General features: G+C 32.9%; 1 protein-coding gene across 2 annotated transcripts; it reads left to right on the plus strand.

Annotated features, from left to right (window-relative positions):
* Nucleotides 1-1,712: 1,712 nt before the first annotated feature.
* LOC126660382 (zinc finger CCCH domain-containing protein 44-like) lies at nucleotides 1,713-11,530 on the plus strand. 2 transcript variants are annotated; one of them, XM_050353852.2, is made up of 10 exons: nucleotides 1,713-2,987; nucleotides 3,181-3,260; nucleotides 3,963-4,150; nucleotides 4,828-5,692; nucleotides 5,818-5,945; nucleotides 8,005-8,064; nucleotides 8,169-8,219; nucleotides 9,305-9,366; nucleotides 10,282-10,436; nucleotides 10,533-11,530. In XM_050353852.2, the coding sequence occupies exons 1-10, from the start codon at nucleotides 2,071-2,073 to the stop codon at nucleotides 11,138-11,140; spliced, it is 3,114 nt and encodes a 1,037-aa protein (XP_050209809.1). In that variant the 5' UTR covers nucleotides 1,713-2,070; the 3' UTR covers nucleotides 11,141-11,530. The 2 variants fall into 2 exon arrangements, with proteins under 2 accessions (XP_050209809.1, XP_050209808.1); XM_050353851.2 differs by having other exon boundaries at nucleotides 1,714-2,987; nucleotides 9,296-9,366.
* The last annotated feature ends 1,359 nt before the right edge of the window (nucleotides 11,531-12,889 follow it).

The following is a 12,889-nucleotide window of genomic DNA, read 5'->3' on the forward strand; positions in this document are numbered from 1 at the left end:
AACTTATTCTTTTATTTTTTTGCATATTTAACATGAACTTTTAATTTTTTTGCAATTAAGTCCACAATTGTGTTTACTTTGAAAAATTGTGTCGTTTTACATCCAAACGATGATGTTTTACATTCAAAACGGTCTTATGATCTTAATTGAAAAAAAAATTAAAGTTCATGTTAAATATGTCAAAATTAAAATATTATGTTAAATACTAAAAACACGCGAAAGTTGGTGAGTTTTGGTACATTTAAGCTCTTATTTTTTTTGAATAAAGAAATTGTAGTATTTTATTTAGTGATGAAGCATGCTTATGTGGGACCACGAGGCGACAAATTAGTATAAATCATCAAAACATTTGGCATGAGTCATAGACGTGGGGCCGATTAGGATTTTTATTTCATACTACAATAAAATATAAAATACATATTAAAATAATACACTTCTACTAGTATAAAGTAGAAACTACTAATAAAATAAAATATTGTAAGATAATGCCACAAGCCTAAAATATGAGACTTTTGATGGTTATCTGGTTTTTTTTTTGAACAAAGGATCATTTTACCCCTAAACTTGGCACAAACTATCAAAAACGTCAAAATTAACAAAAGGGGATCACTTTTACCCTAAACTTGTCAAAATCAGTACAAAAACCACCCTCCCCACTCTCATCCAAAAGAGTGAGATACACTCTCCGGTATTAGGTGGTTTTTTAATGAAAAAAAGGTTAAAATGATCCTAAATTTTATTTATTTTTTCAAATTAATTCATAATAATTGAAAAATCAAATTAATTTTAAAACTTTATATATCAATTTTTTATCAACTAAAAATATAAGGGATCTTTATGTATTTTTTACAAAAAATATTAATTTTTTTAAAAAAACCGATGACGGTTTGTCTCCGTTGAGAGACAAACCCATCTGGGTTCGTCTCTCAACAGAGACGATCCAACATTTTTTGGCGGTGCTTGGTCGGATTTTGGCGGTGGTTGGTCGTTTTGGGTGGTGAACAGTGGAGGAAGAGGGTGGTGGATAGTGGAGGAAGAGGGTGGAGGAAGGTGGAGCTGTTGAAGAGAAAGAAAAAAATTGAGAATATTTGAAAAAGGTTTAAAAAGATACCTGAAAATTTAATTATAATTTTTATAAATCCCACTCTCCAATTAAGTGCCACGTCAGCACAAGGGGGGTTTTTGAGCCGGTTTTGTCAAGTTCAGGGTAAAAGTGACCCGGTTTTTTCAATATGGACGTTTTTGATATTTTGTGCCAAGTTCGGGGGTAAAGTGATTCTTCGTTCGTTTTTTTTTACATATAGAAAAAGTTTATTTTGTTCACTTATCACTTAGACATGTAGTTCGTTTTCCACGACTATAGAATGGTTTTTTAAAATTTTGAAAAGTATTGCACATTTTCAAAGAAAAAGATAGAATTTATAGTGAAATTAAAATTAAATAGAAATGCAGTCGAACTGCTATAAAAATAAACTATAAAAATTAATTTGAACTAAAAAAAATCTATTTCCGCCATTGTTTATCACCTATAAATGAATTTTCATCAATTTGTTTTCAATGTGAACAAAAGTACTAAAAAGTAAAAATAAAATAACCATAACATTTCACTAAGTATATTAAAACAAATTAATGATTAATCATAGATTCATTAAAAAAAATGAAAACACACTAATCTTAATAATAATTCAATTCATAAAAAAAAATACAAATAAAAATAAATTAATAAAAAAATCCCAAACGCCGAGACCAATTATCTATCAACATCTATTACATCTCATGATACCGGCGATACCAAATCAGAACAACAAACAAATTCGCCGATACACCGGCAGCAACAAAAAACCGGTAAACAGAGAGATAGATGTTCACTAAATCTCCGGCGAAGTCAAAGAGCAGCTGAGCTCGGAGTTCTGTACGCTGTATTGTATGTAAGTAATCATAATCATTTTCAATAATTTCTCGAAGTTGCTGCTTTCAATCAGTAATCAGAATCTGAATTAGTGTTCGGAATTTCAATTAGGTTGAAATTTTTAGGAAATTGTAATGGAGTTGGGATTTAGGTTATAAAAAATGGAGGGAAAATTAGGGCAGAATTGTAAGACTAGTAGTGGTAGTGTTGATGGATTTTTGGATGCTAATGTTGTTAGTTCGGAGGATTTTGAAACTCTATTGTTTTTCCTTAATTCTTCATCTGCTAGTACTAGTACTGTTTGTACACCAACACCTACTATAAATCAATCTTCGTCGGCTACTCGTCTTTGTAATGTTGTTGAAGAGGATCAGGAATGTATATCTATACTCCACGGTATTCAGACTGACTTAAATAATGGAAAAAAAAATAACACGAATAAGATAGTTTATGATAATGGGATGGCGAATCGGTCGTTGTTGCCGAAGGAGGACGGTGATTTGCGATTACGTAAGGAGGAGGAGATAAATAGTTTGAAGCTGCGGAAGGAGCGAGAAGAGCGGAATGATTTACGGAAGGAGAAGGCGGTGGATAATTTGCAGGACTGTAGAGTTGGTAATTCGACGGAAACTGTCATTCAGCCTGAGTTAATAATGCTCACTCATCACCTTGAGAAAATGATTCAGGAATTGGATAATGATTCGCGATCGGCTAAACCTTCTCATTCTGTTGCCTCTGATGCTGAGATACGTGTTGCTGGTTCGGAAGAAGAAAAAAGAGGAGGGATAGATGTTAATGTAGCGTATATGCATGATGATGAACCTAAGTCACCTCGTGCCAGTGATGCCACACCTGCTGCGATAGGTGTTGTTGATGGGGAGGATGATAAAGGAGGAGGAGATGCTAATGGCATGGTTGAAACTAATGCTAATGTCCTGGATAACAGTAAAGGCAAGCGGAAACGTGGAAGACCAGGAAAAACAAGGCCAATTCCTGTGCAGCAATATAACAGCAATGAAGAGGAAGATGTTTGTTTTATTTGTTTCGATGGTGGAAGCCTTGTGCTTTGTGATCGACGGTCAGTTTTCTACTACTAGTGCACGGGCCTTTATTTACTTGCCTTTTTATGCATTGAGTTCTGCTGTTTTTATTTTTTTATTTTGATATACAAAATGGAAATTCAGGCTCTAATTATGCTCTATTTTCTTTTGTAGGGTTTGCATGCACTTTTTCTATTCCATTGCTTAATTGTTTTTGGCTGATCTATGTAGGGGTTGCCCTAAGGCATATCATCCAGCTTGTGTGAAGAGGGATGAATCATTCTTTCAATCAAAGTTAAAATGGAACTGTGGTATGTTTCAATGTTCGCACTTGATTTCTTTATAAATGTCTGTTTGTTGTTTTGAACATTTTTCAGCTGCATACTCACTGCATTAATGACATTCAAGTTGGTGTCATTCCTATTTGGGTGGGTTTATTATGAGGATGGGCTAGTTCAAATGTAAATCTAATTTTTCATGTACAAGTGCTTTTTCATTTTTACACTTCCGAAAACATGTCTGCTATTTGATGGATGGGCATGCTGCTTTGCCCTTACCTAGAGCCCGCCCATTGTTCTGGAAGCATATGCTTCTGGAACCTTTGGTTCCTGGTTCCTCTAGAGCAGGAACCTTAACCTCTCTTTAATAGGATGGTTGGTTCTGAGATGCTTCTGGAAGTGCTGCTTCCAGTTCTAGGATAGTTGATTTTTCATTCCATTATACATTTCAATATTACTATAAAATCTATTTTTCTGAAGATATTCTTATTATTTTAGTTTTATGCTCTGGTACCATGTAAAGATAGAAAAGAAGAGAATGTATTAGTGTATTTGATTCAACAATATACAGACGGTATTTATACACCTCTAAATACAATAGATTAGGAGGTCTCCTAAGTAACTAAATTACTAAAAACAGGGTACTAATTTATACTAATTGATTATTGACTATTGACATTACTTCCTGATATTATTACATTCTAACAAAGGCCATCTAATTGCATATAATTTCAGGTTGGCATATCTGTAGAAACTGTCAGAAGGTGTCACATTACATGTGCCTTACTTGTACATACTCCTTATGCAAGGGATGCACCAAAGATGCTGATTTTGTGTGTGTAAGAGGAAATAAAGGATTTTGTATAACATGCATGAAAACCATAATGCTGATTGAAAATATTACACCGGGAAATACAGAAAGTGTATGTATATTTTCTATCTTTGGCTTGTTAGTTAGTCCTCTGATTAGATTATGTTCGAGATGGGCATATCAATCAGATTAAAATAAAGCACTATAAAGTACTCCCTCCTCCCTCATGAAGATAGACAAACTTCCTATTTGGACATCTCAAATATAGGCAATTTGCTATTTTAGTTTGAATAGTTAGTTTGAAATACCAATATTATCTTTCATTAATTTCAAGTCAACCACTTTATTATAATCTCGCAATCATCATTTGTGTTCACTTTATCCAAAAATTAATAACAAACATAATTTTTCAAAATTATTTTTAACCTCAAAAGCAATTGGTTTTCAAAATATTTGATTAGCGATATTTAGAATATCTAGATAATTAAGTTAAGAGTATAATGAGATGTTAAAAAATAACCAAATTAACTAGTATTTTTTAAATCTTTGCAAAAACCAAATTTTTTTTTTGTGGGATGGAGGGAATATTATTTTTGGTTCTCTAATGTACTAGAGACTGTTACTGTTTTCTTCATCTACTATTTTTCAAAAAGTTCATATATTCTGTTGAACCCTTTTTATTCATGTCATTGGAGGTTGGAGCTGGGAGTGGTGTCATGTAACAATTTATATTTCTCCCGATTGTGTCATTTTTAAACCTTCTTCTATCTTGCATATTAAATTTTGCAGGTCCAGGTGGATTTTGATGACAAAACTAGCTGGGAATATCTCTTTAAATACTACTGGATCGACTTAAAAGCTAAGATGTCTTTAACAATAGATGAATTAACTAAAGCTAAAAATCTATGGAAAGGAAATGAACTACCTAAAGCTAAGAGTTCTGGTAAAGAGATTGGAAGCACAGTTTTTCCTAAGGAGGTATCCTTCGGTGAGCTTAATCATGTTGATGAAGAAAAAGACCCTTCTTTAGAAAAAGGTCGAAATGTGGAGAAAGAGATATCTTTGACTGAAGCCACAATGTGGGCAACAAAGGAGCTCTTAGAGTTTGTCGCTCACATGAAAAATGGGGACACTTCTTTGGTATCTCAGTTTGATGTCCAGATTCTTTTAGTAGAATACATAAAATTAAATAACCTTCGGGATCCTCGCCAGAAAAGTCAAATTATTTGTGATTCAAGACTCAAAAACCTGTTTGGAAGACCACGTCTAGGGCACTTTGAAATGCTGAGGCTTCTTGAAAACCACTTTCTTCTTAGAGAAAAGCCTCTAGCTGATGACAGTAGTGGAGCAAAAGTTTTTGATGCTGTCGGTTGTAAAGAAGACGACGCTGGAACTAGTGATAGTCGTAATGATAGAAGATGTAAAGCATTTAAGATGATGGAGGGGACAAGGTCGCACATAAGTCTTAATTCAGAAGTGTATGCAGCAATTGATGTTCATAACATTAACTTGCTGTATTTAAAGCGTAGTTTGATAGAGAATTTAATGGATGATAGTGAGAAGTTTCATGAAACGGTTGTTGGGTCATTTGTGCGAATTAGGATTTTGGGCGGTGATCAAAAGCAAAACATGTATAGGCTTGTGCCAGTTGTAGGTATTATTTAAATGTTCTTGATTTATGTCATCTCTCATTAAAGATTTAGAGATTCTCCTTTAGTAAATTCTCTGCACATTGTATTCGATGCATAATAACTGTCAGTTTTTTATGATTACTTTTAGGTACTAGCAGGGCGGGTCAATCATATGGAGTTGGCACTAGAACAACTGATGTCATGCTTGAAATATTAAATTTGAACAAGACGGAGACTGTATCAATCGAGGGAGTTTCAAATCAGGATATTTCAGAAGTAAGGAATACCATAAATAAACAATTCTCTTTCCTACTTCCAAATATTATATAACTTATAACTGCTTTCTTTTAAACCTTATAGTTTTATTTGTGCATTACAAGCATTTTTGAAATATGGCATGTAACATTGTAGATTTTAGGTTAAGCAGATAGAGGCTCCTGGTCAATTGTAAATTATTTGCTTTTACCTCTTCTTCCTATGAGTTTCTTCTGCAAATTCCAGATCCTAGGAGAGAGAGCAGTGTGCACCATTGCTCACATCACATGCTTTGGTGGAAATTAGAATAAAGAAACAGGCATAGGGATTTAAGGATTTAATCTTGCTCAGGCTGGCTGCTTTCAAGGTGTTGTGGCCAAAGTATATAACTATTATGATTTCCTGTAACTGACTTCTAAGATAAGGCAAAATTCATATTTAGGCTACATTCAGCATAAAGATAAAGTTGAAAGCTTTACGACTGCAACTGATCACTGGAGTTGTAATTTATGCATGTCTGACATATAACTGCTTGATATGTAACAGTTGACCGGATACCTTTCCGCAAGGGCCGCTGTTAAAATCTCGAGTCAGCATAGACCATATCATTAGGTCTCATACTCTCTTTTGCTTTCATGATGAAAAATGTTGTGGTTGTGATTTACTTTGTTAAGTTGTAATTTTGGCTGTACTTTTCCTCAACTTTAGTTTTTATCATCGTGTCATTGTAATTTTGCTTGCATACTGCTGTAGTTTTGCTTGTATATTATTGTGTTTTTGCTTCCATATGGTTGTATTTTTGCTTGCACATGGCATATCTAAATATTTTTTCTAAATTCCTTTATGAACTATAAAACAGATATTAGATGCATTTGACTTGTATGCTAGTGTGCCCTTACTTATCCTTGTTGCTTTCCAGTATAATGCTACATAAGCGGTTGTTGACTGTAAGCAACTCAACTCCACTCAATTAGAGTAAGCCTTAGTTCCAAGCTAGTAAGGGGTGGCCATGTCAATCCTATATCTGTTCCACACAATTTTGGTTTACATGATTACATCTTTGCAGAATTAAACACCCACTAACCATCTTTCTCCAGGTTAGTTTAGGTTTAATTTTCTGTATCCTCATGCAGCACTCCTTTAGTGATCCACATCTCTGAATTGGCATTTGATGGTCTCACGGCTTTCATGTTCAGAAACCATCTCATCTTCATTCTCTCAACTTGTCCCCCATAGAAACCCACCCTCGCCTTTCTTTTAATGTCCTCATCACAGTTTTATCCTCAACATGTCCACTCATGTTGAACAAACATCTGTTTTAATGTTTTTCTTTTTTCAAAAGCCTCATTTATTCTTGTCTTTCTAGTTTGCCAATGGAGCATGCTTTTTTGGCACCAACTCCTTTGGCTGTTTGTCATTTTCTAATTTCTAAAAGAAAATCACCTATATTGATGATACAACTCCTAAGTTATATGATTGAAGATCTTCTAAAAAGGTTTATTTCATATTTTTTTCAAAATTTGACTGATGCTTCTCGTTTTCCTTTTTGTCTCATCAAACTTGATTGCTACTTATGGTGTTATAACTCAGAATTAATAGGAAGGCGGGGCACTGTGGCAAATATATTGAAATATATTAAAATATCTGGATATTTATATGCACAGAGAAATGAAGATTCAAGCTCCTACAAAATTTGCAAGAATCATATGTTCAACTGATTATTGTTCATTTCGATAGGATTCTTGATGGTTGCAGTGACTATAAAATAATTATTCTTTTTATGCAGATCATTCTCCTATCTGCTTCTTTGAATCACAATTATATGTATCAGAAATTCTTTTCTATTCTTTACCTTTTGTCTTCGAAATTGTTGAGCTGATTCTAGTGGCCTTTCAGCTGTATTACTCTTATGGATTTGTATCATATTTTGAAATGCATAATAACTACTCTACTACCAAATGCACCTTTTATTTGCAATCAAAGGTACTACCTGATCAGGCAGTAACTTGAAGTTTGTTGAACTCTATATAAATTTTGTACTTCATCTTTGCTGTTCTAAGTTGATGATTAACGTTTTCAGGATGAATGCAGACGTCTACGGCAGAGTATAAATTGTGGACTTTTCAAACGTTTTAAAGTGGTAAGTAATTGTTTTTGAAAACAAAGTGGTAAGTATTTAGATGCTCATTTCTGTGTTCCAGCTCTAGTTTACGTGTCCCTTTTTATAATAGAGCTTCTTTATAGGGTGAGATTCAGGAGAAAGCAATGGCGCTTCAACCTGTCAAAGTCAATGATGTGAGTTCCCAATTAGATACTGTATACTTTCATTACCTTAAGTAGGGGTATGCATCGGTCTGTTCGGTCACCAAACCGAATTAATTGTAACTGAATTTGTTGATTTTTTTATAGCCGTAATCGAATTTTATATAACTAAATATTAGCAAAACCAAAATAATTATTTGGTTCGGTCGGTTGATTCAGTTAACCGAATAACCAAATATCATTAATATTAGGCCTAATTACTTAAAAACCACTCACCTTGTAATTTTTTTTCATTTATACCATGACCTAGGAAAATTTTCGATTGTACCATATTTTCGATTTTTATGTTTCGTTTGTACCCCAAAAGTAAATTTTTTGATAATTTAATTAATTTAAAGATGAAAATATTAAAAACAAGATACATAAATGATTAATATTAACGTTTTACTAGAGTATAGGTTAAAAATGAAGGACAAATTTAAACTTTTTTTCAAAAGAAAATAGGTCAATTCAACTCATTAGGGTAGAGATGAAACATAAAAATCAAAAATAGGGTACAATTGAAAATTTTCCTAGGTCATGGTATAAATGAAAAAAAGTTACAAGATGGGTGGTTTTTAAGTAATTAGGCCTTAATATTAATCATTAAAAAGAATATAAAAAAATTAATTTTAGTGTTAATTTTTATTTATATATACAAATGTGGAGGGTAAATTGATATCTAATATGTCCTCTAAAAATTACAAAAATACCTTAAATTTTTTAGAAGTTATAAAATTAGCATCAATATATTTATAATCAGTTAATTGGGTCAGTTCGGTGAATTTGGAAATTTTATACCGAAAATCAAGTCTAACCGAATTAATCAAAATTTTCCAAACTGTAAAAACATAACCAAGCTGATTTAACCAAAAACTGAACCTAATTAAAATTTTGGTTTGGTTCTTTCAGTTAATTCGGTTATACCCGAATATTGCACACCCCTACCTTAAAGTGACCTGAAACTTTAATTTTAAATTTTAGATTTTTGTTTAAACTTCTGCGGAGTTTCTTATAAATAACAAACCTGTTCCTTATGATGATGCTCACGCTCTTCTCTTCTGATTCAGTGGCTGCAGACGGAGATAGCAAGGCTTAATCATCTTCGCGATCGAGCTAGTGAAAATGGACGTATGAAGGAATATCCTTTTCCATATGTGAATGTTTTGATTTATCTTGTCATCCTGTTTACTTTTCCTTGTGTGATTTTGGAACGCTTGCACCGGCTTTTATGCTATATTTAGGTCCGTTTAACTAAGGGCAGCTCACCAAAATACATGGGTAGAAATATATTATTCAGAATATAATTCACAAAATTTACTTGAGAGTGATGAGATGAGATACCTTAACTAGGGGTGTGCATTCAGTTCAAATCTAACTGAACTGAATTGAACAAAAAATTTGTTTTTCTTTATTGAACCAACCCAAAATGTCCAGGAATTAAAAAAATTCAAACCCGACTGAACCAAACTAGAGGGTTTGGTTGATTTTTTTGGTTCAGTTCGGGATGCACTGAAATTCAACTAAATTTCTTTTTCGTCCAAAATTGAACTGAACCGAAAAACTGATTTTAACCAACCCAAATTTTTCGGTTCAGTCTGGTTCAGTTTTTGCACTCCACTAACCATAACTAGACATATTCCTGAAGAACTCTGGTTTTTTGTATTTAGTTTATATTGTCATCTTGGCTTCACTTGTTTTTCAGTTTTGTTATCTGTTGAGCATTGCATTTGACAATCAATGCATCCAGTGCATGCCTTCATTTTCGTTCTTCCGTTCTCTATTCTGCATACTTAATCTTATCCAGAATAATTATTCGATGCAACAGATGTGCCACGTTATTTTTTAATATAAATCTTCTGACAATTTTTTTTTTTTATGTAAACAATCAACACGTCTAAAAGAGGACCTACATATTAATAAATGATGTTAATAAATGTGAGAGATGTTTAAAATTACGTGGCACATCGGTAACATTGTATCATTTTTCCCATAATAAACTATCGTGTTAATTTTGCGAAGAACATATATCTGCTGTTCCTTGACTATATTGCACGCTCAGAGAATATGTTGAGAAATTAGATTTTCTGAAGTCGCCAAAAGAAATTCAGCGCAGACTAGGCGAGATTCCTGATGTACATATTGACGTAAAAATGGATTTGAATTTGGAATCTGAAGAAGATGCTGGAAAATCAGATGTGATAAAGCAAGGTACCAATTATGTGTGGGAGCAGAAGAATTGTAATACTGTGGTTTTGACAGTTTTTTGTTAATAATAGCCGGCAATAATTTGAATTTTATTTGCAGGTAACCATGTCGGACCAAGAATTACTGGTTTTGGCAGAAAGCTTGTAGAGCGCAAAATTTCATCAAGAGAAGCCGATCAAAATAATGTAGCAAACAAGGAACTTTGCGTGGATACGGAGTCTAAGAAGAGTTCCGAACAGGGAGCCGTTGGGATAAGTAATCAGAATGCAATAAAGAGCCTTACGGGTTTAGTAACTAGCAATCGGAATGGTAAAGCAACATTCCGGTCTGAACAGCATCCCGTGATTGTATCCACTGCTATACCATTGCCACTTTCCTCGGGGAGAGAGGTCCTGCTTTATGATAATGATCGGAATGGTAAAGCAACATTCCAATCAGAACATCCCGTGATTGTATCCGCTGCTGTACCTTTGCCACTTTCCTTGGGGAGAGAGGTTCCGCTTTGTGATCTTGAGGCAGAAAAAATATGGCTTTATGAAGATCCATCTGGAAAAGTTCAGGGGCCATTTTCTATTATTCATTTGAGTAAATGGAATTCAAACGGGTTTTTCCCGCCACATTTTAGAGTGTGGAGGATAAACGAGAAGCAAGACGGCTCCGTTCTTTTGACTGATGTATTGGAAGGCCGGTTTCCAGGAAGGCTGTAACAATTTTCCGAAGAAAAAAACTACAGCTGACATGCGATTCCAGAAAATCCAGACGCTAAAAATGTTCGAACATAATCATGGACCGAGGTGATGGGATTATCATACATTGCAAAAATTCCCGATTTAGGCTCCATATATTGGCAGAAAATCATTGTCGGAAAATATTTTTTGAGTTTTTCCGGTGAGCTATGTCAAAAAGCCATTGTAATATTTATTTTTTCCCCAATCAGTGGAAATATGTTTGCCACGTGTCAATTAGTCATGTATTGTAATTCATGTACCGTGAGTTGAAAATAGTGTGAGGCTCAAGTCAAGAGTATCATTTTGTTTAGCAACTACTCATACTGTAACATTATTTTTTGTAAAATTCAGATAATTAATTTTGGACAACTATTTCCTACAGATTAAACATATTTGGCTAGCAAATGAAATAATTTTATCATTTATTTGTTATTTTCTTGTTAGGTTTGGATTTATACTTTTTGTTTCTAAGAACATTTTTTTTAATTATATACACATCAGAATTCACATATAAAGAATGCGATCATTGAAATTCACAAATCAATAGTAATAATTGAAAAATTGCATAAAAATGAATTGACAAATTAATATTTTTTTAATTTTAGCGGACCATTTGATTTTTCAAAAAAAATCTAAGAAATTAAAAGTTAATAGAACGATTCATCGTGTGGCTGAATAAAATTTTGCCCTCTCTAAATATAATTTATGGCAATGTCAATCATCAATATAATGTGTTCTATTTTCTGTCGTTAGATACTAGATAATATGTATCACATGCATATTTGCGAATCTAATAATGCTCAAAGCAATCCAGTTTCTTTTGTACCCAACATCTCTTAGATTCAACTCAACATTGATAATATTCGATTCTGGGATAATTATTACAAGGTTTTTTTGATACATTATATATATAATACCATCTTCTAATAATTTGAAATTGAAGGAAATACCAATAACGGTATAAGCGCTAAACAGCAAACTGTTAGGTCGTGGGTTCGAATCTTTCCATAAGCACTCCCCCCTCCATAAATTATCAAAAAAATAAATTGAAGGAAATGATTAAATTATCCCATAATTATACAAGAAAATAATTTTCATGCAATTTTTACTCATCATATTTTTATTATTATTGAATATAGATGATTTTCTATAGTTTTTGAGAGAATTGATCCTACAATTTTAGCAAAATTCTGCCTAACACACGTACCATTATAGTTATAGCTTATTGATACCTATCCGATTTTAGAACATGAATATTTTGTTCTTTTAACATTTCATTTTGAAAGTTATTTAAGGATAAAAAATAGTATAAGTATAGCAAAACATAAATAAAAGTTAAAACCTTTAGATATATAAAGTCTAGCATAACTTTAGGATGAGTACCTATAACACCAAACTCAAATAATGTGAGTAATAAATCGAGCAATATAGTTCTCGAATCGAAAAATAAGCACTTAAATCCGAACAATAACTAAAAAATTGTATCGTTACATGAACCGGCATGTACATTTTCTTACCATATATACATCCCAACATCATCACATATATCGACAAAAAAATTTGATCGGTCATGGTATCGTATGAACTGGCATATAAAAACATTTATGGATAAATTTTAGATATTTTCTTTACTTTTTTTTTTCTACCAACATTAACTTAACAAATTTCTTCCTTTTTAAACGGCCGATCTTCACTCTAAACATCAATCCCGATATTCACATGAATGTG

The sequence above is a fragment of the Mercurialis annua genome, linkage group LG8 (assembly GCF_937616625.2).
Source record: "Mercurialis annua linkage group LG8, ddMerAnnu1.2, whole genome shotgun sequence".
Classification (NCBI taxonomy): domain Eukaryota; kingdom Viridiplantae; phylum Streptophyta; class Magnoliopsida; order Malpighiales; family Euphorbiaceae; genus Mercurialis; species Mercurialis annua.

Excerpts from the sequence above, each read along its gene's own strand:
- LOC126660382 (XM_050353851.2), top strand. The coding sequence starts at position 2,071 with ATGGAGGGAAAATTAGGGCAGAATTGTAAGACTAGTAGTGGTAGTGTT. Across the intron at positions 5,693-5,817 it reads TAGGCTTGTGCCAGTTGTAG|GTACTAGCAGGGCGGGTCAA; the intron begins GTATTATTTAAA and ends GATTACTTTTAG. Across the intron at positions 8,065-8,168 it reads TTTTCAAACGTTTTAAAGTG|GGTGAGATTCAGGAGAAAGC; the intron begins GTAAGTAATTGT and ends GCTTCTTTATAG.